Below are 26,948 nucleotides of genomic sequence, written 5' to 3'. Positions count from 1 at the left end.
GAGTATTGCGATTGGAAGATGGTCCTCGATCTTTGCTGTATATAGTGACCAGGAAGTCTTATACGGACACGCCAAGCTACGAGAACATATGGCGTGCTCTAACTAATTTGAAGAAAATGGTCTGTAATTATGACATCAAAGATTTGGCTTTACCAAAAATTGGCCATGCAGTAGAAAATCTGGATTGGAAGATTGTGAGAAGCATGCTGGAAGTGATCTTCAGAGAAACTGGCGTACGGATTACTGTGTGTTGCATGAACCCGAAGATGTCATACCCTTCAAAGACAGTAGACTGTTACTTCTTTTCTAGGGGTGTATGCAGAGCTGGAGAATCCTGTAGATTCCGCCATCCTGGGCCATCTAGAGTTGCTGATCGGGACGCTCAGATCTTAAGAGGGGAGCAGTGTAACAAAATAATTATTGACCTACCCTCGTATACCAGCTCCCGTCTCCGGACAGACAGAACACTATCGATGTTTCGAGATACGCCGATGCAGCGACGATGACGTGCAAGCGGTCACATGGACATAGCTGGAGATATATAGATATTTCTGGAATATCTGTATCGCATATATAAATAGGACATATTTGTAAATAGAGTTAGTCTTAAGCTAAAGTTTGTAAAGTAAACTTGTATAAATAAAAAATAAAGTCGTATATAAATTACGAACCGCTAGTTTTATTGTAATTAGAAGTAATTACACTAATCACGCTACAATATAAATACAAAAATACAAAAATTCAGAAGGCTCAGAAAATAATCAGTCCGAGTTTCTACCAACCCTTTGCACCAATTCGCTATACTCGTATTAACAATTTTTGACACTTATAGGCTCAACAACATTTGAACATAAATTCATTTTTGGATATCAATTCACTAAAATTCTATTGAGCGTGAATGTGTGAATGAATAAAATCAAAAAATGCAAAAATATACAAGGTGTTCCATTAAAAAAAAAAGATAAGTTTGTTTCACACTGTCAATACGGGACAATATTTTCAAATTATAGTCCTCTCTATGCTTTAACTTTTACTTTAATAAAATTTTTTTTCATCTATTCCTCGACTTCCTCGTACCAATGCCGCACCCTTTTTAGTTTTTAGTTTCACCCATTTTTTAGTTTTCGGAAAAAAATTGAACGTCGGTTAATTACCCTTCGATCCTCAGAATTAAATCTCCCTACCACTATAAGCGAGCATCCCTCGGTGAACTATATTACTTTAAGCTCGACCGCTTTCCAGCCGTCTTTCCTCATCCAGACGCTCAGCTCTTTTCCAGCTTTCCAGCAGAAAAGTCGACGCTTTGTATCAGGCCACCAGAAAATGCCAAAGGTAGAACGATTTTCACTCCCTTCTTTTGCCCTTTAATTTTCACCCCCACTTTCGAAAATTAAATAACTTGCACGGTGTTTGTTGCAAACTTATTAAATCTGAAAATTATTTTAATTAAATGCACATCTGAAAAGTACTCTTACTTAACATATAGTACAGAGGACATGAATATAAAAAAATGCACATGACAATTTTATATTATAGCTTACTTACTCCTAGAGAAGTCGGAGGCACGTGCCTCCTACTTCTCTAGGAAGAGAATTGAAATCAGATAAGGAGTTTAAGACCGAAAAAAGGTAGAGAACATTATAGAATCAAAAATATAAACAATCTGTTGAAAATAGAGACTACAGAAATAGTAGAAGTACCTCTAGAAATAATACTACGAAGATAAATTCAAACAAGAAGAAATAGAAAGAAATGAAGTAGGAGGAAATAGACCAGAAATGGAAGAGGATGAGGATCCAGAGAACATAAGAAACGAAGAATTGGAAGAGGCTATAAAGAATATTAAAATTGGAAAAGCGGCAGGGGAGGACCAATCGATCCAGAAATGCTAAAGTGGATGGGAGAGAAAGGAGAGGACTGGCTATTACAGACGTGCAAGGAAGCATGGAGTACAGAGAAAATCACAGAAGACTGGACGAAAAACATAGTTCTACCAAAACACAAAAAAGGACAACATAACGAATGTGAGAATTATAGAGCAATATGCTTGTCATCGGTTCCTTTCAAGGTACATACGATAATTATAGAAGAACGTCTAAGATCGCTGATAGAGAAAGAAAATGCAAAAACTAATAGACATCTGGCAAAAAGAGATACAGAATTTAAAAATGGAAATAAAACATATAAAATAATAAATATAATACATATATAATAAATTTAGAATAATAAATAATCTCAATAAAACAAAACTTATGATAATAAATGAACATGAGACAAGAGAAGGGAATACCACTATGTATAATAAGGAACAAGTAACAGAACAAGTATCTACATGCTTTTGAATATTTGGGAAATATAATAACAGATGATGGGAAAACGGACATGGCAATAAAAGTAATAAACTGAAGAAGGCGTATTACTCATTAAATAATTAAATTTTTGGGAAATCAGAAACAGAAAATAAAACTACACTCAGATTATATGTATAATAGTATACTTAATCCGATGATGACATATTGGGCGGAAACATGGATTGTGCAAAAGAAACATGAATCAATGATAAACGCGACCGAAATGAATTATATAAGAAGAAAAGCTGAAGTTAAGAAGTTTAAAATATTTAAAAATGACGATATAAGGAGAAAGCTGGAGTAAGAACTGATAATTAGGAAGATCGAAAACAAACAATTAAACTGGTGTGGCCACATAGATCGAATGGAACAAAAGAGACTAACAAAGAAGGTACCTACATGAAGCCAAAATGGGAAACAAGAGAAAAAAGAAAAAGCCGAGGAAGACATGAATGAACAAAATCCATGATATAGATGAAATGAGAGGCATGAATATAAGAGATATGAAGAACCTGGCCACCAATAGAAGTGCATGCAAGAAATTGATAAGAGGCGGAATTTTACATTCAACGCTCTGAAGGGCACTAAGGATTTTGAGAAAGGAGACGACAAAATTCATTGCATGGAACATGGTTCTTTTACAGTTAATCAAGATAACACTTTGGTTATTTCAATTCAACATTCTTACTTTTCCGTAAGTTTACTTTCACAGGTACACTTATTTCATTCTTCACGTTTCAGCCCTGTATATCAAAAAGCTAAACGTTTGTTAACTACTTATTTTTTAGTTTTTAAACGTAAAACTGAACGTTTTTTAACTACCCTTCGATTCCTAGAATTAAGTCTCCCCACCACTACAAGCGAGTATTCCTCGGTGAACTATAAATTAATGTAAGCTCGTCCGTTTTCCAGCAGTATTTCCTCATCCAGATGCTTCGCTCTTTTCAGGCTTACCAGCAGAAAAGTCGACACTTTGTATCAGGCCACCAGAAAACGCTAAAGATCGAACGATTTTCATCCCCTTGCCTCCTACTTAATGAAACATTAGGTAGACATATTGTCTCCCCTTCAAATATACGAAAACATACATGTATAAACATTATGTTTGTGGCTTTCTATTTATCTCCCCCCTTCAAATGCTTGCTTGCATTGTCTACTCGCAAACCCTAATCTTCCAAGAACCTATAGTTCTTGATCCAATGAATTACCAATTAATTATCTGCCCTTTTACTAAAATTATTCATATTGCTCATCGCTGTGTTTTTCTGGCCAAGAGAAAGTCCCTTTGATTAGAAACAGTTCTCTGTCCTAATTCATAATTCCGGTCAATATTGCGTGAGCATCGGAATTCCAAAGTATTGTAACGAAAGAACTTGACGAACCCCCGTATAACGGTTCACAACTCGAGACGTGTTATAATGTCGGAATCGAATGATCGAGGCGGTGCTGGAGGGGTAAAGAGTGTTCGAGAATGTTTCTTAAGTGGGCGTGACGAGCTGATAGCTAGAGATAAGCGTGGATTGTTCCAAAATACCGTACCTATATAACCGATGAATTTTGTAAATAGAGTTTTAGTTTAAGCTAGAGTTTGTAAGGTAAACTTGTATAAATCAATTAATAAAGTCGTATATAATTACTAATCGCTCGTTTTATTGTTACAGTGGTGTCCGGTGTTCGGTGTTCGGTAAACTTAACGCGGTAAACTTAGTGCGATATAAATAAAAGTGAATTAAAAAAAAAACTTAAAAGACTTTTGAATTTTATTCGTCGGCAATAATTAAAGTCCGTTAATTGTCCGGTATTCGGAAAGACTTTTAAAAGAGATTGTGAAAAGTACGTGTGTGCCGACCAAAGATGTTGCTAGAAGACCTTTCCGTAAAACAGTTGCGGAACAGTTAGAGGAACGGGATGAAGGCAGCAGTGGGGCCAAGAAAACCCTACAAACACGACTCGAGGGTGTCCTAAGGAAGAACGGAGATGACCCAAAGACGTTCCACTTCAGTCAGCTGAACAAGCAATCCTATCGAAATTCGAAAGTGTTTCTCAAAAGATCGATGAAACGTCTAAGATAAATAATGAGAAATTCGACCAAAAATTCGAAAGTGTTTCTCAAAAGATCGATGAAACTTCTAGAAAAAGCGACGAGAAAGAAAGTGTTTCTCAAGTAATTAAAGACGTTTGTAGACAGAACACCGAGAAATTCGAAGCAGTTTCTAGAACATTCGATAAGATACAGAAAAGTGTAAACGACAATAAAGAAATGCCAGAAGAGAAGATCACACAATTAGAGACTATGGTAACCAATACGAAAGTTCTACCATCAGTTAATGCAGTAGTTTTAGATCTTGTAGTGAAAGATGAAACACCGAGAGATGAAACGTCGCATGATATGAGATTTAAATTACCACCATTTGATGGAAAGTCTTCTTGGTCCATATACCTTAGAGAATTTGAAGCTATTGCGGCCGCCAATAATTGGACCGAACAAGAAAAGGCTGTTTCCTTGACTACTGCTCTACGAGGTGATGCTGCAGATATATTAAGGTCAATTTCTGAGGGTCAAGAAAAATGTTACCAGACCTTGTTCACTCGTCTAGAAAAACGCTATGGAGGTGCCCATCTACAACAAGTATACAAAGCACTTGCGAAGTGGAAGTCAACAAGCAAGTGAGAATCTGCAAGAATTTGAAGCAGATGTGGCTCGTGTGGTGCGGTTGGCTTATCCGGAGGTGCTAGACAGCGTTTTAGAAGACATTGCGGTAGGTACCTTCGTCATGGGTTGAAAGATAGTGAACTACAGAAAGCTCTACGACTAGCAAGACCAAAAGTTTTAGATGAAGCACTTGCTATTGCATTAGAACACGAAACGGCTAGTCAAACTTCACGAAGCCATAGAGTAAGAACCATTGAAGAAAGTGACGAACACAACGATGAACGTCTACAGGAAATGATACGGAGAGTAGTTCGTTACGAGATGCCAAAGAGACGCGAGCCTAGATGTTGGAATTACGGCGAAGTAGGCCACATTGGTCGTAATTGTAAGAAGATCGTACAGCAGTCGGAAAACTAGAGCGGGCCGACACCAAGGTGCAACTGCCGACCTCGAGAACTAGAGCCCCCATAGTAATTGTCAACCTTACGTCCTCCGGTGGAATTTACAACTTACATATACATCGAAGGTCGTATCAATAATATATGTAGATCGTTTTTGGTGGATACAGGTGCAACAAGAACTACCTCACGTCCAGAAGTAGTACGAGGCATCTTAAATTATCACCTGCAACAGTAAAGCTTAGAACAGCGACTGGTGAGCTAATTAATACATATGTCGAGACTTACGTCCTAAACTACAAAGACAATGGGAAGGGCCGTATGAAGTTAAGAAGAAAATAAATGACGTAATACACAGAATTAAGAAGTTGCCAAACGGTAAACCAAAAGTTATTCACATAAATCGTCTTGCACCATATGCTGGCTCAAATATAAGAGAAGAAGCCTGAGTCCTCCAACAGGAGATGGAAGATGACGCACAGCCAAGTTTTAAGGAATTTATGTCAACTTACGCAGAGAGAAGGAGTGCGAGATTCGGCGTGACCACAAAAGTTCAGCAAGATCTGTTTAGTGTTCCAGAAAACGTCTCTTTAGCCCACTGTGTTACCCAAGACGTCGAGATGACTAAAGGAATCTCGTCCGTATTAAATAGGAATTTCGGCCTCCTGGACGAGCAGCAGCCTAAAGTTGGAAGAGTACTGCGATTAGAAGATGGTTCTCGATATTTGCTTTATATATTGACCAGGAAGTCTTATACAGACAGGCCAAGCTACGAGAACATATGGCGTGCTCTAACTAATTTGAAGAAAATCGTGTGTAATTATGACATCACAAATTTGGCTTGGAAAATAATAACATCACCAAAAATAGGCCATGGAGTAGAAAATCTGGATTGGAAGATTGTGAGAAGCATACTTGAAGTGGTCTTCAGAGAAACTGGCATACGAATTACTGTGTGTTGCATGAACCCGAAGATGTCGTACCCTTCAAAGACAGTAGACTATTAGACAATGGGAAGACACCCTACAAAGACAATGGGAAAGGCCGTATGAAGTTAAGAAGAAAATAAATGACGTAATACACAGAATTAAGAAGTTGCCAAACGGTAAACCAAAAGTTATTCACATAAATCGTCTTGCACCATATGCTGGCTCAAATATAAGAGAAGAAGCCTGAGTCCTCCAACAGGAGATGGAAGATGACGCACAGCCAAGTTTCACTTTTCTTCCTGTTTCTTTCCGTTTCTTCTTGAAGGGTGTATGCAGAGCTGGAGAGTCCTGTATATTCCGCCATCCTGGGCCTTCATATAGAGTTGCTGATCGGGACGCTCAGATCTTAAGAGGGGAGCAGTGTAACGAAAGAGAACTCTTGGAGGACCTCCGTATAACGGTTCACAAGTCGAGGCGTGTTAAAATGTCGGTATCGAATGATCGAGGCGGTGCTGGAGGGGCAAAGAGTGTTCGAGAATGTACCTCAAGTGGGCGTGACGAGCTGATAGCTAGAGATGAGCATGGGTTGTTCCAGAATAACGTACCTACATATATCAGATAAATTTTGTAAATAGAGTTTTAGTTTAAGCTAGAGTTTGTAAAGTAAACTTGTATAAATCAATTAATAAAGTCGTATATAAATACGAATCGCTCGTTTTATTGTTACCGTATGCTTTCCTAAGCTATAACCACTCGATCTTGGCAGACACCAGAAAATTTGCTCACCGTGCTTCGAAGTGTACTTACACCCGTTAGTTCCGGCTACGTAAGTAGCGGTTAACATTAAAACCTGAGCCAGAGGGTTACACCAACGGAAAATTTAAAATAAGTCAATTGGATGCAGTACGACCGGATATAACAACAAATGGCTTCCGAAAAAAGCCATACTAACTACACCGTTAGTATCGCGTCGCTTGTTTCCAGAATACTTATTTAAAATATTCGCAGGTAATCTTCACATTTGAAAGCTATTCACTATTCGCCATTTGTGAACTCGCTAGCAGCCCGAACTCATGGTCCAATCATGCTATACTTGCCTTGCTAAATCTTGATTTCTGATTTCCATGTTCATTAAGATTCAATAATCTTCATAATGTATTTGAAATAATGACTCTTCTTCTTCTTCTTCTTCTTCTTCTTCTTCTTCTTCTTCTTCTTCTTATAATAGGCCTCTTGGCCTGTTCCTTACCGATTTTGAGCTTGTATTCGTAGCTGTGATGTTGACTGCCAGCTATCTCGCCACCTTTTAAAGAGCCTTCCTATCGGTCTCTTGCCTGTTGGCTTCGAATCCCTGGCTATACGGGCTATTCTCTCGCTGTCCATTCTCGTCACATGCTGATTCCACTCTCGTCGTCTCTGTCTTCCCCACCGTACTATATCTTGTATGTTACAGAGATCTCTTATTCTGTCGTTCGGTATTCTGTCTCTCAGTGTTTTCCCAGTTATTGACCTCAACGTTCTCATTTCTGATGTTCTCAGTATCCTCTTGGTTTCTGCAGTGTCACATCTTGTTTCTATCGCGTACGTCATGATCGGTCTTACACATGATTTGTATATGCGTACTTTCCCTTCCAGCCTCATATCTTTGTCTCTCGAGATGACATCCCTCAGATATCCTGACACGGAATTGGCTTTATTTGCTTGCTTTCGGACGCTCTCTTTAACATCTCCATAACTACATATTTCGATTCCCAGATATTGGAATCTCGATACTTGTTCAATTAGTTCGTTGTTAATTACTAATTTGCATCTTATGGGTTCCCTTGACACTACCAGGGATTTTGTCTTGGCTGTTGATATTTTCATGTTGTAGTTCTTCGCCACTGTATTGAAAGTTTGTACCATTCGCTGTAGGTTATCCTCGTTATTGGAGATTAAGATTGCGTCGTCAGCATAACAGAGGATTTTCATTTGTTTTTCCGCCATCTTATATCCTTTTCCAGTATCTTTAATGTTTTCTATGATTTTGTCCATGACTAAATTAAAAAGCAATAGGCTCAAGCTATCGCCTTGTCTGATTCCCGAGTTGATTTCTACTTCCGATGTTAGTTCATTCTCGACTTTTATTCTGGTTTTGTTCTTTGTATTAATGTCTTTAATTATCCTTATCATCTTGTTGGGCTCATTTTTCTCCTTTAGCAATCTTAGCACATCTTCCAATCTTACACAATCGAAGGCCTTAGTCACATCCATAAAGCACATAAATGCAGGTGTATTATATTCCAGTGCTTTCTCAGCAATTTGTCTGGCTATGAATATGGGGTCTATTGTGGACCTATTTTTCCGAAAACCTTGTTGGTCCTCACTAATTGTGTATTCTTCATTTATTTTATTGGCAAGTATTTTTGTTAAGAGTTTAGGAGTTGTGCTCAGCAAGGTGATGGTACGGTAGTTGCTAGGGTCTTTGCTGTTTCCTCTCTTGTGTATAGGTATTGTTATACTCGTCCTCCACTGGTCTGGTACACACTGGCTACATATTATTTGTTGAAAGAGGATCTCTATGTTTTCGATTAAGGTTTCTCCTCCGTATTTCAGGAGTTCATTTGGTATCCCATCGGGTCCTGGTGCTTTTCTGTTTTTTAATTTACGTATGTTATTCCTTATTTCTTCTTTTGTGATTTCTAGTTCTGTGTGTATGTTGGATTCGTCTTCATTTCCTGTTTCTTCCTCTTCTTCAGGTATTATAGTATCTTCCTTATATAGTTCTTCTATATAGGCGGTCCATTGTTCTGCTTCTATTTTATTTAAACTTCTATATTCGTTAATGAGAAATAATGACTAAATAGAACTATCCATGGATTTAGCGGTTTCACCTTGATTTCTACATATTTATGCCTTTGATAATTTTTCTGATTTCCTAGATTTTGGTGCATATTTCCCAATACCAGGAAAAACATGTACGCTACCAATTCTTCTACGCTAAGCCGTTAGACAGTAAGTAGGGTATTGCTGTACTTGTAGCTATGTCGTATAGTGTCTTATCATCGATTTTTTCAAGGGTTTTCGTCTCTGCTGTTTCTAGCAATCTTTTTGTCAGTGTTAGGTCGTATTTCTGCCGCGTATGTTATTGCCTTTCATTGCTTTCCCGATATTTTTATTACTCTATATTGTTTCATTCAGGCAACCTGCGGCTCTGTTTTATGTGACTCTCCAGCCCTAATTTACATATTAGTAGATTTGCTGTTATAATTAACAAAGCATTTTGCCTTTTTTGGGAAAATTAACATAGTCAATTTTCTGGCGCTCATATTAAATTCGTGCAGTATACGTTGTAAATCATTTTCACTGTCAGATATTAGTATTGCATCGTCCGCATAGCAGAGATTATTTTAAGTTGATTTTCTCCGATTTGGTATCCTTTTTTAGTTCTTCGTTTGTATATTGTTTCATCCATGATCAGGCTGAACAATAAAGGACTCAGAGGATACCCATTTCTTATCATATTGCCAGTTTCAATGGGGTCAGTTAGTTTTTCCAGTTTTACTTTTATTGCGCTGTCCTGGTAGATATTTTCGATTGTTTTAATTACTACTAAAGGTATATCTTTCTAGAGTGCAATACCTGGATAACGTCCTTTAATTTTGATAGCCATTCTTAAGAATATATTACAGCCCTGTTAGTCTAGGCGCCAAATAGAGGTCACCGTGTCCTTTTCAATTCTGATAAACAAACTCAACGGTTTCTTATGTATTTTTGGCTGCTGATTACGAATTTCGAGAACGGAATTCGATCCGAGTGGTCAAAAAATTGTTATAAACAATTTAATGGTTTATAAATTGTTTATAAGGCTCTGGCTCATAAACTAAAAGAGATAAAAAATAATGTTTCAAATAAAATTTGTTCGTTATTAAAAAACGAAGAAAAAAACGTTTACTAAACTTAAATACAACAATTAGAACTCAAGATATTGTAAAATTAGTGCGCAATGCAAATTGCAAAGTAAGTATTTTTCGAAGCTTTATCGATCGTAACTCGGCTTCTACGCACCCAAATGAGCCTTAGAAGGTATTAATTTAAAGATTAGTGAATATGATTCCAAACAAAGTTTATCAAATTTCTTTGTCCTCATTTGTTTTAAAGTTATATCCGTTTGAACTTAAAATTTTCTTAAAAAAATTGTACATTAATTTGTTTATAAGGGTTTCAAGCAAATTTGAGCTATAAACATTTATACTTTAATTAACAATAATGATAGAAGAATTTTTGGCCAAGATATCGATATTTTAATAGCGCGCTCTTAGGCGCGAGATTGGCTCGCCGCGTAAAGGTTCACGTGCTAACTTCTCGATGCAAATTATAATTCCTATGTATATAGGTTATCTTCATTTTCATTTTTGAAGATCCTAATAAAATTTTATCATATAATTCTTATAATTAAATCATCATACTGTACCTCGTATCACGTTTCATTCTATTTACTATGTCTTCTATTTTTTGTACTAAATGAGAAAAAAAATTAAAAACTGTTATTTCAGAAATCTAACTAAAAAGTAAGTTGATATTATTTATTAATACTATTTTTACAAACATTATCCTGCGTCGAGATATACAGAGAATCTCAGCTTTTTTACATCTGCATAAGTTCTTAGAGCAATTTTTACAGTTATATGGTGGTACTAAGTCTGTTCTTGTAGGCAGTAAAACTAAAACTTTCTGGAGCTTCAGTCTAATTATCTATATGATGTGGACTAACCACATATAAAGTGGATCTAGTTCTTTTGCAACATCATCAAGGCACGTCAATTGTGTATATGCCGCCACAACATAAATGCTCGTTTTATATGCAATGATGATGCTGTAAAAGAACTCGATCCATTTTTATATGGATATCACATATTTGCTCATTTGCATGCGTAGAAGCCGAGTTATGATTGATAAAGCGTCGAAAAATACTTACATGCTTGACTGTGAGCCGATTTTGCGCCTCATAGCGCCCCATTAAAATATCGATATCTTGACGAAAAATAAACTTACGAACATTTTAAAAAGCTGAAAATGTTCCTTTTGAATTTTTATATCATTATTGGTAATTAAAGTATAAATGTTTACAGCTTAAATTTACTTGAAACCCTTATAAACAAATTAATGTACAATTTTTTTAAGAAACTTATAAATTCAAACGGGCATAACTTTAAAACAAATGAAGATAAAATAATTTAACAAACTTTGTTTGGAAGTCTATTAATTAAACTTTAAAATGAGACCTTCTAAGGCTCATTTACATGCAGCGTAGAAGCTGAGTTACGATCGATAAAGCTTCGAAAAATACTTATTTTGCAATTTGCAATTTGCATTGTGCACTAATTTTACAATATCTTGAGTTCTAATTGTTGGATTTAAGTTTAGTAAACGGTTTTTCTTAGTTTTTTATTAACAAACAAATTTTATTTGAAACATTCTTTTTTATTTCTTTTAGTTTATGAGCCAGAGCCTTATAAACAATTTATAAACAATTAAATTGTTTATAACAATTTTTGGACCACTCGGATCGAAATCCACCCTCGAAATTCGTAATCAGCAGCCAAAAATCCATAAGAAACCGTTGAGTTTGTCCATCAGAATTAAAAAGGACACGGTGACCCCTCTGGCGCCTAGACTATGTATATATACAGTTATTTTTTAGTTTTTTAACGTAAAACTGAACGTTTTTTAACTACCCTGCGATTCCTAGAAGTAAATCTCCACACCACTACAAGCGAGTATCCCTCGGTGAACTATAAATTAATTTAAGCTCGTCCGTTTTCTAGTCGTCTTTCCTCATCCAGACGCTTCGCTCCTTTCCGGATTTCCAGCAGAAAAGTCGACGCTTTGTATCAGGCAACCAGAAAACGCTAAAGATAGAACGATTTTCATCCCCACTTTCGAAAATTAAATAAAAACAAGGCACGTGCCTCCTACTTAATGAAACATTAGGTGTCTACATTATCTCCTTCAAATACACGAAAACATACATTAGCCCAATAAATGACCGTTTTGGAGTGTAATTTCCAGGGGCAACTCCGAATTGCATGAAAATTTGGATTCAGGTTCTACTTACCCTCCACTTCAAAGTTGAAATTGTGCCGTTGGTTGCTTTTACTTGGGGGGTGATATTTACCCCTTCTCGGGGGGTGAAAAACGCGTGTTTAAAATAAGGCCGGAAATGGATAAAATGACTTATTTTAAGCACCTTTTGCTCTATAAAGTTTTTTCCGTAAGTCAATACTTTTTGAGTTATTCGAGATTTAAAATGTTGATTTTTCGACAAAAAAACTACGTTTTCAGACCGTTTTTTCCAAATAACTCAAAAAGTAAATATTTTATCGAAAAAAATATGTTCAGCAAAAGTGTAGCCTATAAAAAAATGAAAAAATGGTGTACCAGTAAAGTCTACAAATTGAATGGAAGCAAAGTTGTAGCTCATGAAAAATACGTTCTTATTCGTCTAATTCCAAATCGAATAATTCAACGCGAAATCACTGAAGAAAAAAGCGTATTTCGGGAAAACCTTATTAACATTTCTAAAGTATCAAAAAAAAGCTTATTATTTGTTTTTTACAAAAATTTACAGCATCAAAAATAAACGAGTTACACTGAAAAAAATAAGTTGGCCCCTTTTTTTTGGTAAAAAAAATCGTGAAAACCTCCCTCTATTTAGCACCCTAAATGAAATTAATCGTTTGGCTTTACCATCTATTTTAACTGTATGTGTATTGTTTATATGATCTGTAAGTTTGATTGGTTTGAAGTGCTTATTTTTGAAAACATTTGGTTTTATAGTAAAAAAAATTTTCTAAAAATTTTTGAAAAATTTCATTTTTTCAAAATAACTTAAAAAGTATTAGTGATAAGAAAAATCTTAAAGAGTAAAAAAATGTAGGTTTTTCTATTATAAATATGCTAGTTTCATTTTGTTTCTCCGTAAGACAAAAATTGGTTACGATATGGCTGTTCAAAATTTGCATACACTTGTGATTAGTGACCCATTCAAGCTTTCTCAATTATAACCCTTTCAAAAATAAACACTTTAAACCAGTGAGACTGACAGATCATATAAAAAATAGATAGGCGAGTAAATTGTTTGTAAAGCGGTAGCGATTAATTTCATTTGGAGAGCTAAACACGGCGAGATTTTCATGATTTTTTACAAAAAAAAGAGGGCCAACTTTATTTTGAGCGTAACTAGCTTATTTTTAATGATAAAACTTTTGTTAACAATTAAAAAAAAGCTTTTTATAAACACTTTAAAAAAGTTTAAATGGGTTTTTCCCGAAAAGTGCTTAATTTTTCTGTGATTTCACCTTGAAATATTCGATTAGGAATTAGACGAATAAGAACGTATTTTTCATGAGCTACAACTTTATTTTTATTTGATTGATAGACTTTACTGATATACCATTTTTTTGGGTTTTTTATAAGCTACACTTTTGCTTAGGATATTTTTTTCGATAAAATATTTACTTTTTGAGTTATTTGCGAAAAACCGTCTGAAAACGTAGTTTTTTTTGTCGAAAAATCAACATTTTCAATGGCAAATAACTCGAAAAGTATTGACTTAAGTAAAAAACTCTATAGAACAAAAGTTGCTTAAAATTAGTCAATTTATCCATTTCCGGTCTTATCTTGAACGTATGTTTTTTCACCCCCGAGAAGGGGCGACTGTCACCCCCCAAGTAAAAGCAATCAGCGGAACAATTTCAACTTTGAAGTGGAGGGTAAGTAGAACCTAAATCCAAATTTTCATGCAATTCGGAATTGCCCCTGAAAATTACACGGTATCGCCGAATTTCTCGTTCATTTACTGGGCTACATGTACATACGCTATGTTTGTGGCTTCCTATTTCCCACCCCCCTTCAAAGGCTTGCTTGCATTGTAGACTCGTAAACTCTAATCTTCCAAGAACCTATAGTTCTTGATTCAATGACTGACCAATTAATTTTCTGCCCTTTTACTTAAAGTATTCATATTGCCCATCGCTGTGTTTCTCTGGCCAGAAGATCGTTAAAGTCCCTTTGAGTAGGAACGGTTCTCTGTCCTAATTCATAATTCGGGCCAATCTTGCGTGAGCATCGGAATTCCAAGATATGCTTTCCTAAGTTATACCCACTCGATCTTGGCAGACACTAGAAAATTTTCAATCTCTAATTTAAGTGGATAGGCGCAAAATTTGCTTGCAATGCTTTTTATGTATTCCTATTTTTCAAATCCTGAGAAAACTAATTAGTATGTTTGAAAAATTTAAACGCGTAATAAAAGATTACATTAATACCGAGGACCGTAGGTCCCTGAAAACCTCTATAATGTGTCTTTAAATAAGTTACATGGGCGAAAAAAAAAGAGAAAATTGAGTGTAATTTTTAATTGTAAATATCTTATTCAAAAGAAACTTGTGTTTATTCTAAGGGATTTTCGGTCCTCGGTAATGTAATCTATCAATCTGCGTAAAAATTTCAATTTTTCTAATAAAGGATTACATTTAGTTCATTTTCTTCATTTACAGTAATTTTTATTCCATCATATTTTTTTAATTATCTTTTAAACTTACTAATATAACGTTAAAAACCTTATATTTCAAGAAGGAAAACATTGGGGAATATCCAAAACTGTAAAAATATACAGGGTGTTCCATTAGAAAAAGATTTAAAAGAAAGAAAAAACAATACATTTTCAAATTCTGGTCCTATAGTATGCTCCAACTTTTACAATTTTATAGTATATAGTATACAACTGTATATAGTTATTGTTTACTTTTCGAACATAAAACTAAACGTATTAAATTTCCATACCACTATAAGTGAGTATCCTTCGGTGAACTATAAACTAATTTAAGCTAGCCCGTTTTCCAGCCGTCTTTCCTCATCCAGACGCTCCGCTCCTTTCCGGATTTCCAGCAGAAAAGTCGACGCTTTGTATCAGGCCACCAGAAAACGCTAAAGATAGAACGATTTTCATCCCCACTTTCGAAAATTAAATAAAAACAAGGCACGTGCCTCCTACTTAATGAAACATTAGGTACACATATTGTCTTCCCTTCAAATACACGGAAACATACATGTACGAACGATATGCCTGTGGCTTCCTATTTTTTGCGTTTGTATATACTCTCAAAACGAGTGAGTGCCATATGGCCGCGATGTGGGACAGCTGGAACAAATACCTATTTGAAGCGTGTGTAGAATGTCTATTATTTTTCGATTTAGTTGAATGTGTAGCAATATATCACCACATATTTGTGAACAATTCATATAAACGTAATGTAATATACCCGAAAACTATGAGCTAATATAATGATTCCAGAGTGGCAAATATTCAGAAAACTATTTAAACAAATTTTTTTAATTGTCTTTCGGGTATTTAAATTTTTTAATTCGTTATTTCATAAGCCGGCAAGTTTAAGGAAAAATCCTGAAACAGGCCGATTTTATTTTTAAATTATCATTTTTTGACATATATACCGTACTAGTGATGTCATCCACCTGGGCGTTATGACGTAATCGATCATTTTTTTGGGTCATGTGCTAGCTTATTTGAAAGGTTATTCAATTTTCTCTTCAGTAATATAAATATTAACTCAATTATTTATACAGGGTGCCCACAAAATTTTTTTTGAATTAAATTAATTGATACAAAAAGAAGAATGTATCTAATTTATTTAATTCAAAATACATTTTACTGCTGCCAGAAAACAGAAAAAATGTTTATTTAACAAATAGACATTACTTTTCGCTATACACATATAATAGCATAAAATAAAAAATGTTTATTTACATATTCATACATGTTTATACACATATTCACATAATAGTCCGTTCTTTAACGGTAAAATATTGCAAAACCTTTAAATTTTAAAAAACCGCTTGGATTGACATGAAATTTGGCATAAATACACATAGCTAACAAGTCAAAGAAAAAAAGTGATATTGTGCCGATATGTGCTTTTTCCCTGGGGGTGGTTTTCATCCCCTCTTGGGGGTGAAATAATATTCGTCCAAAGTAAGTCAGGAAATCGATAAACTGGCTAATTTTAAGTAACTTTTGTCCTATAGAGTTTTTTCACTAAGTCAATACTTTTTGGGTTATTTGGCAATGAATATGTTCATTTTTTCAACAAAATAACCACGCTTTTAGACGGTTTTTCGCAAATAACTCAAATAGTAAGTATTTTGTCGAAAAAACATTCATAGCAAAAATATAGCCTATAAAAAATTAAAAAAAAATAGTGTATATATCACGTCTCTACACCTAGCAGAAGCAGAGTTATAGCCAATTAAAAATAGGTTCCTATTCGTCAAATTCCAAATGGAATACTTTAACGTGAAATAACCAAAAATGAAGCAAATTTCGGGGAAAACTCATTAAAACTTATTTAAAGTGTTTAAAAAAAGCTTCATTTTTGTTTTATAAAAAAACATTCTAGCATCAAAATTAAACAAGTTACGCTAAAAATAAAGTTAGTCCCTTTTGGTTTTGGTAAAAAAATCAAGAAAATCACCCCCTAATTAGAATCTTAAATGAACTTAATCGTTACGACTTCACAAGTTTCTTGACTCGTGTATATATTGTTTATATGATCTGTAAGTTTCATCGGTTCAAAGTCCTTATTATTGAAAGGGCTGTAGTTGAAAAGGGGTTGAACGAGTCACTGATCACAAATGTATGCAAATTTAGATACACCAAATCTTAATCAATTTTTGTCTAACAGAAAAACAAAAAAATACATGATATTCAGAAAAGCAAATCTGACTTTTTTTGTTTTTCGAGATTTTTGGCATCTCTAACAATTTTTAAGTTATTTTGAAAAAAATTAAATTTTTCAAAATTTAAATTTTTAAAAATTTTACTTTGAAACCAAATGCTTTCAAAAATAAGCACTTTGAATCGATGAAACTTTCAGATCATATAAACACAACATAAGTAAAATAATTTGTGGAGCGGTAACGATTAATTTCATTTAAGTTGCTAATTAGGGGGTGGTCTTCCCGATTTTTTTTGCAAAAACAAAAGGGACCAACTTTATTTTGAGCGTAACTTGCTTAAATTTAATGCTAGAAACTTTTTTTTAAAAACAGAAATAAAGCTTTTTTTAAACACTTTAAAAAAGTTATAATGGGTTTTTCCCAAAAAGTGCTTAATTTTTTGGATATTTCACGTCGAAATATTGTATTTGAAATTTGGTGAATATGAATCTAATTTTCATTGGCTATAATAACTCTGGTTCTACGAGATCCAGAGACCTAACACGTACACCATTTTTTTACTTTTTTATAGGTTATATTTTTGCTAAGAACGTTTTTTTCGACAAAATACTTACTATTTGAGTTATTTGCGAAAAACCGTCTAAAAATGTGGTTATTTTGTTGAAAAATGAATATATTCACTCGTAAATAACTCGAAAAGTGTTGACTTGGCGAAAAAGCTCTATAGAACAAAAGTTACTTAAAATTAGTCAGCTTATCTGTACACCATCTACACGGCAGATACACCAACAGATCCACGAACCCTACTAAGCCTATATGCAGACGATACGGCAATAGCAGCAAGTAGTAGAGACCCTAATTTAGCCAGAAATCACCTACAAAGAGCCTTAAACCAACTGCAGGAATGGTGCATACAATGGAAGATAGCACTGAACCCCGAAAAAACGCAGGCCATAATATTCCAACACAGAAAAGGTAGACCAGAGAGACAACTAGGGATGGAAGACACCCTGATAGAATGGAGTAATCAAGTGAAATACTTAGGGGTTACACTTGACAAAAAACTCACATATACTGAACACGTAAAAAAAAACATCTACAAAGCCAAAGCCCTAAAAAGTCAACTCTCCTCGCTAATAGGGAGGAGAAGTAAATTAAAATTTAAAACAAAGATTAGAATGGCTAACAGTATAATCGTACCAACTCTCACATATGCATCTGCGGCATGGGGACATACGTGCAAATCAAACAGGCAAAAAATCCAGATAACCCAAGACAACATAATAAGGGAGGCCCTAAACATACCCAGATACATACCAGTCAGATACCTGTATAACGGAGACACGAAGCAGAAAAAGATCCTCAGAATGATGGATGAAAAAACATATGAAATTTTCAACAACATAAGATACCATCCAAACAGACAACTAAGAGAGTTGACAGACTACGATGAAAACATACGAACTACACATAGAAGGCCTAAACATCAGATAACTGGATATAGGGAAGTCCCAGATTAATGACCTCAAGGAAATGAAGACAGTCACAAAGTCGTAGGAACATGCGAAATGGAAGTGAAAAAAAAAAACGAGTAACGACGTTGCTCTATGGAGCAGCGAAGTTACTCACCAAAAAAAAATACATACGAAACTTCCATCTAACCATCAGCTCAATAAGATCAATCAAGGGGAAGCAATATGTAAAATCAAGGGAAAACAATATGAAATGCAATAAAGGACCCTTCAGGTACTTTATAAATAGCCACTTAGGCTGTAAGCCCTTCAGGCAGGTCAATGAGAGACCTAGCGCGAACCTGAGCATCGAGACCGTGTCCGGCAAGCACGAGCTCGATGGCCAGACCCGGCGGCTGCCCAGCTGGCGAGGAAAACAACACGCAAATGTTGTCAAATCGGCAGCTGAGTGACCGACACACACCAAAGTCCGAACGGAGAGACACCAGTCTAGGCTGGTGTCTCTCCGTTCGGAACACACATTTTAGGGACTCCAGTCCAAAATCATGATAACACAAGTAAATTCAGTAAAAGTAATTAGGGAGAAAAGCTAAACAGCTACCCCTAGAGATAGGTGGCCTAACCACAACCATGAAAAGACGGGGGGAGTTTTCATTACCCCAATCACCCGACGTAAAAGTTCAAGCCTCCCCATCGTATGTCACACGTGGGGGAGGGGTGGAGGAAAAACCTGGGGGTCAGATAGGTACCGTTCCGGAATGAATTCTTCTTCGGGAGCGAGACCGGTCAGATCTTCGGACATGTGGGTCCCACTGACTAGCAGTGGTACACACATGTTCTTAGAGGTTGGGTTGAACGCGTGTGTGTGTGTACAATGTTCAAATTGACAAGAGGCAGTTTGTTATAGTTTGAACATTGAATTTAAGTGAAAAGCAATGTTTACTTATATCCAACATATTATTATATTATTATGTCAGTTGTAAGTACCTACATAACATATTATATACGTACATTACATAAAAATATATAAAATATGTAGCTGGTTGTAGCATAATAATGAGTTTTCAGTTACATATTCTTATCCTGATTATTTCATTCACAGAGATCTTGACCAATAGAAACCTACAAATTAAAAAACATCAGTGATTTATTAATTTTTTAATGATTTTAATTTCCAATCGTGAAGTAAGGTTTTTCATGACGTGTTTAATTCTGTTCAATCAGATTATTATTATACTGGGAATAATCTACTTACATTATTATAGTGGGAATAAATTTAGGTATTTTGTTTCTGTTTAATTACAACTAACAACGAGTTTTCTAGATTTGACCACTGGTACATTTAAGAAAATGAACTGGATGAATCAGCTCGAGTGTAATTCGATATTATTTCATGAATAAAACTGTAATTTATAAATAATTTTAACTAATATTTTATTGATTTCTTCGTCTGAAAATTTGCTTAACCTGCTTATGCTGTTCACTTTGACAAGTTGTAAAACATTAATAAATGTGATAAATGTCACTGAATGTTTATTTACAAGGACTTGAATATTGTATGTGAGTGTTAAAAAATAATACTCAGAATAAATAATACTCTGGGCTAATTAGCAAAATACAAGGAAAAGTTATTTACCAGCAATTTTATTGCTGGAATCGAATCTTATGATTGTATATATTAATAATATAGGTATTCAAAGTCCGCAGATAGTGTGCTACTTTTTTTTATAAACAAACTCAAAGAATATAGAGAATTATAACTTCAAAGATTTTAACTTTACACCAAAAACACCCAAATAAGCATTCACCCTAATTAAATTCTGCATAGAGACGTGTTTTTCCCGATTTACTTCGACGAAAATTTTCTCCGGAAAATGCGGGGTTTTCCAACAAATTCATTAATTTTCAACTAAAATTTTAGATAAGTAATTGTTTATCAATAATTAAATAACTTAGTAATTTAAAAGCTCTTCTCGTATAGATTATAATTCCAGAAGCCGATGGACATCGAAGGAACAGTTTAGCAACAATTGAATTGTTAATTAAAAATTTACGGTCGCTATAATAACCACAATAATTATGATACATACAAATAACTATGATTTTTGTATAAAAAGACACTGTACCTATGTAATATACTTTACAGAATTGAAATTACACTATCTAAGCGGCCTCAGGAATATTTTAAAATTATAAACAATTTTTTGGCTTATAAACAAATAGAATATTTCGATAAATATTAAATTAAATTAAATCATGAAAACGGTATTGGAAAGAAAGCGGCAGGCCGCTTCTTTTAAAAGAAAAAACGATTAATTGTGATGCGTGGTTCCTGAGATACAATCGGTCAAAATTGACTGGAATTTACGGCAAAGATATAAACAATAGGATCATAATTTTCAAGCAATCACCGTTTTATTTTTGTCCTCTTTCTCCACACCAATTTTCATATCTTTAAAATACTGATAACATAAACTTACGTGCATAGAAATCGGCTCACTTAAAAATTTGGTCATTTTTAATGTCTCATATTTTCTAAACCTGTTGGCCGATTTAAGTGATTTTTTAAACATGTTATAGCCTGATTTTTTAGCAATACCACTGTAATAATATTGTTGCTAAACAGGTAAATTTTCATTGTATACCGGGTGTACTAATCAGACTGTGTTTTTTTTCTCAAAGTTCGCATCACCCTGTGAAATATTCTAGCATTTATAAAATACCGAAATTAAAACCCAACTATAGCCTCAGGTTTTCTTAACATTCTGTTTTTAGATTCATTCGTTTATGTTGGATAATAAAAAAAGAATGTGTCTGTACTTTGTACGCACGTAAGAAGTTATACTTCTATTATTATGATTTCAACGAAATTAATATACTTAACAAGTTTTTTGTATTTTATTTAAATATTAAACTAACTTTCTTTACCTACCACTTTTAAAATTTTTTAATTAAAACGATACCAAAAATATAAAAAAAGAATATGAATCGTCCGGGATTTGAACCCGGGACCTCTTGATCTCCGGTCATACGCTCTACCACTGAGCTATATCCCTTTTGCTTTGACAGGTTACAAGATTTCTCATACATACTGACAAAAATATACCAAGTGGTATACAAAAATACTTTAAATATACTTACTATTATTATAAAATATTCTTATTCCTGAGGAAGACAAATCCAAAAGACACAAAAATTATAATAAACAATACATTTACTAAGAACACTATATGATAATATAATATGACTTGTTTGCGCTGACAGCGCTGATACATACATATCTTGAAAGATTGGCAACGAAATACGTACTGTCTATGTGCCCATGCGCCCGGCATTATAAAATTTCACTCTCGATCGTAAAGAAGTATAACTTCAAAAAGTTAGGTACTTTAACAACTAGACATATTCTTCATCAATACACGGTATTTCTAAATAAGTGCGACAAACTTTAAGGGATAATTCTGCATGAAAAAATAATGACGGTTGGCTTTATAAACGTATGTCCGCAAATGTTTCGTTTCCGAGATATGGGATGTTGAATTTTTTCTTAAAAACTGACGATTTATTTATTGCTTTAAAACCAGTTCAGATATGCAAATGAAATTTGGTAGGTTTTAAGAGATAGTTATTGCGGATTAATTGACATAAAATTAAGAATTTAATATTCACCATCGGCGTACATGCGGGTAATATGATCGATCATATTACCCGTATGCGCGCCAATGGTGAATATTAAATTCTTAATTTTATGTCAAAAAATCCGCAATAACTCTCTCTTAAAACCTACCAAATTTCATTTGCATGTCTTAACTGGTTTTAAAGCAATAAATAAATCGTCAGTTTGTAAGAAAAAATTCAACATCCCGTATCTCGGAAACGAAACATTTGCGGACAAATATCTATCAAGCCAACTGTCATTATTTTAAAATCTTTTTATATACTTGGCTTGGTTGGTGTCACGGACTCCGCAAATTTTGTAATCCATTTTAAAAATAGTTCTAGGCTACCTAGACACCTGAAATTTTCAGGATAGCTTAGAACTAGCTAACAATGCAATATTTAACTGCTATTATACAGGGTGATTAATTATTAGTGGGGTGAAGCTCCGTAGATCCGTTATAGTAAGAGATAGCGATAATACTTAATAACAAAAATTGTAGCGAACTTTGAGCTTCACATTACAAAATTAGCTAGAATGTTACAGGGTGTTCGATAAAATAGTAGCAGACCAAACTTATGTGTTTTTAAATAGAACACCTTGTATTTTATTTTATATTCGAAATCCTCATAACTTTTCGATTACAAAAATATAAAGGTTTGGTATGTTATACGGGGTATTTATAAAGTTATAACCAATTTTATATGAAAATCGTAACAAGTTTAACTACCTGTATAAATAAAAGCAAGCACAAGGTCAATGGTTTATTGACGTCATATTTTTTTATTTATTGTCAAAATTTTCGTAAATGTTTGTTTTGCTAATTTTGTTTATATTGAATACAGGGTGAGTCAAAACGCAAGTACATTATTTTCTCAGTAATTTTAAATAGAATACCCTGTATTTTATATCATTATCGAAAAGTATCATTACCATACTATAATTTTTGTATAACATTCCCTATGTGTTTTATTAGTTTTCGAGATATTTTCATTTTTCAGAGCAAAATTATTAATAATTACGGGTCTAAATCTTTCCAAATTTTAAGTAAGCCATGACTGAATAATTGTCTAAAACTTACAATTTACGATTATTGATTATCAATATGTAATCCAAGTTGGCTACAATTTTTGTTATTAACTTTTATTAGTATCTATTACTTATAATGGATCTACAAAGCTTTACTGACCAATCACGCTGTATGGATAAATCATTTTTTTTAATTTCAAACTATTTTAAAAATGTGACTACTGCAATGATATTTTAAAGTACGTTAATAAGTCGATATCTACAAATTGGTGGTGCCTAAGTGGCATTAGACTGCAGATCGAGAGGTCCCCAGTTGAAACCCGGCTGTTGCGTAGTTTTTTTTACTTGTTTTAATAAATAATTAAAACTTTATAGACTTAAAATTATATATACCGTTTTAAACAACAGTGGTATTTGGTATTTTAAAAAATACTATTTTATACTAGTGTAATTTTTGGAATCATAATTATAAATAACAGTTAACACATCTACTAAAAATTCATATTTTATATGTTAATTATTCTTTTCAAATATGTTGTGCCCTACATAAATATGTACATGTACAATAACAAAACCGTGATATTATAAAAAGTACCTTTTCTACTCTATGTCATATTATGTAAAGTTTTTAGTTTGTGAAAACTGTCATTATAGATAACAGTGCGTGAAGGATTTAAAGTGTGCGTGAAGTAACAATGTATTTTAAATGGGATTTACTTTTTCGCACTGTTTTTAACTTTCGCGTTGTCATGGTGGCAATCCTTATCTTTCGCGTTGTCAGGGTGATGACAGTATGACCAATGAATTACAACAAAAGTTTTGACAGTTTTGTGGTTTGAAAGTAGTTAGAATTTTTAAATGTCAAAGTTCTAAAAATTGTAGAATAGAAATGAATTCCAGTGACGAAGAGTTACAGTTTTTATATTTGTTTATCGTAGATAAAATATTGTATGAAACTGTACGTGAAGTACTTTTTGCGAACTTACGCGATTTATAGCACTCACTCCGTTGTCGCTCGTATTCTAAATATCGCGTGCGTTCGCAAAAAGCATATACTTAACGAACTGTTTCATAAAATAACTATTTTTATTAGAGTATAATTTTTGGAATTTTAAGCATTTTATCGTTAAATCGTTTATCGTTAAATAATTTTATGTTCTTTCCTGTAAATAATAAAAAGGTTTTATTATAAAAAAGTTCCTTTTTATAAAAGTGTAATTATTTTCATGCAGAATTACCCCTTAAAGTTTGTCGCACTTATTTAGAAACGCCGTGTATTGATGAAGAAAATGTCTAGTTGATAAAGTACTTAACTTTTTTATTATCCAACATAAACGAATGAATCAAAAAACAGAATGTTAAGAAAATCTGAGGCTATAGTTGGGTTTTATTTCAGTATTTTATATAGCTAGAATATTCCACAGGGTGATGCGAACTTTAAGAAAAAAACACAGTTTGATTGTACACCCGGTATACAATGAAAATTTACCTGTTTGGCAACTATATTATTACATTGGTGTTGTTAAATAATCAGGCTATAATATGTTCAAGAAATCACTTAAATGGGCCAACAGGTTTAGGAAATACGATTCATCAAAAATGACCAAATTTTTAAGTGGGCCGATTTCTATGCACGTAAGTTTATATTATTATAATAAAAACTATCGATATTACGGGTGAAATTTGCCAAAAATAGCAAAATTCCAATCAAAGATTAGGTTGGAGAAAATGTAGTCTCAAAGTTCAAAATCGGTATACGTTAAAAAAATGCATTTTCTAGGCTTCCCATATATTTATAATAACAAAACAAAAGCAACTTTGACATTTATTAATGCGTTAGTTAGATGTCTCTACTCGAGTTACTTGGGAACAAAAAAAGAATGAAGAAAATTGCTCCATGGGAAGCCGAGAAAATTCATTTTTTTAACGTATACCGATTTTGAACTTTGAGATTACATTTTCTCCAACCTAATTTTTGATTGGAATTTTGCTATTTTTGGCAATTTTCACTCGTAATATCGATAGATTTTATTATAATAGTATATGTTATCAGTATTTTAAAGATATGAAAATTGGTGTGGAGAAAGAGGACAAAAATAAAAAGGTGATTCTTCGAAAATTATGATCCTATTGGTTATATCTTTGCCGTAAATTGCGGTCAACTTTGACCGATTGTATCTCAGGAACCACGCATCACAATTAATCGTTTTTCTTTTAAAAGAAGCGGCCTGCCGCTTTTTTTCCAATACCATTTTTATGATTTAATTTAATTTAATATTTACCGAGATATTCTATTTGTTTATAAGCCAAAAAATTGTTTATAATGTTAAAATATAATTTCAATTCTGTAAAGTACATTAGATAGGTACAGTGTCTTTTTTTACAAGAATCATAGTTATTCGTATGTATCATAATTATTGTGGTTATTATAGCGACCGTAAGTTTTTAATTAACAATTCAATTGTTGCTAATTTGTTCATTCAATTTCCATCGGCTTCTGGAATTATAATCTATACGAGAAGAGCTTTTATATTACTAAGTTATTTAATTATTGATAAACAATTACTTATCTAAAACTTTAGTTGAATATTAAAGATTTTGTTGAAAAAACCCGCATTTTAAGGAGAAAATTTTCGTCGAAGTAAATCAGGAAAAACACGTCTCTATGCAGAATTTAATTAAGGTGAATTTTTATTTGGGTGTTTTTGGTGTAAAGTTAAGATCTTTGGAGTTATAGAGCAAACATTGAAAAAACACGATTTTCGTGCGCCATTCTGTTTATAAAAAAAGTAGCACACTATCTGCGGACTTTGCATACCTATATTATTAATATATACAATCATAAGATTCGATTCCAGCAATAAAATTGCTGATAAATAATTTTTCCCAAAAATGGCCTATTCGCCGATAATCTGCCCAGACGGAATTGAACCATAGTTACTTAAGTAAAAGTTATAATTTATGTAAAATTTCGAGCCTTAATCCAAAACCTTAATTCAGATATTAATAGCAAAATGCCACATTATTAAAGCAAGAAATAATTATTCTGCAGGTAGGTACCTACATCTAGGGATGTCAACAAACAACCCTAAAAATCGCACCTCAAATAGTAAATAAACAAGGGGTTCCATTAGATTACATTTCCAAAGTCACAGTTTCTTCTACGACATGTTGCCAGGTCATATAAATTTATGAAAATAAAAATTCACTCATATGGAGAACAATGTAATTTTTTTTGGAAACGGTTACCTTTAGAAAAAAATGTTATAGGACTTAATGTTAAAGGAACGCACTATTTTCGGGGACACCCTGTATAATATCAACTTTTAAAGTAATCATACCACAACTGAATTTCTCTTATGTTTAAAACTTTCCTTCACAAAACTTCCAGCAAACGTCCTCTAAAACTTCCAGCAATTATTCCTTCTAACCATTAACCTTTGACCCTACGTCTGCAAACAACAAACAATATTTTGCCACCCTCTCCCGTAAATTCGTAGAACACGGGTTCATCGTCCCCAGGTATATCACCGCTATCGGTTCAGAGGAAACCCTATCAAATATGATTACAGTCGTTACAAGGGGAAAGGGAGTAGAAAGTTATTTTTGCCACTCGAGCACGTGCGATATGATCAACTATTATACGGCGCGTGCCGGGAGCGGGGGAGGAGGTGCAGCCCTCACGCGCCACGCTTCATGCTAGCCTGATCCCGAGCGTCGA

The 26,948-nt window shown here is 33.8% G+C and overlaps 1 protein-coding gene across 1 annotated transcript; it reads left to right on the top strand.

Annotated features, from left to right (window-relative positions):
* The first annotated feature begins 5,850 nt into the window (after nt 1-5,850).
* On the top strand, nt 5,851-6,430 carry LOC126882249 (ADP-ribose glycohydrolase OARD1-like). Its single transcript, XM_050647078.1, has one exon. It carries the CDS (start codon nt 5,867-5,869, stop codon nt 6,407-6,409), a length of 543 nt encoding a protein of 180 aa, XP_050503035.1. The 5' UTR covers nt 5,851-5,866; the 3' UTR covers nt 6,410-6,430.
* Nucleotides 6,431-26,948: the final 20,518 nt, after the last annotated feature.

The sequence above is a fragment of the Diabrotica virgifera genome, chromosome 1 (assembly GCF_917563875.1).
Source record: "Diabrotica virgifera virgifera chromosome 1, PGI_DIABVI_V3a".
NCBI lineage: Eukaryota > Metazoa > Arthropoda > Insecta > Coleoptera > Chrysomelidae > Diabrotica > Diabrotica virgifera.
The sequence above is the reverse complement of the archived record's forward strand: the minus strand, read 5'-3'. Positions and strand labels throughout refer to the sequence as shown.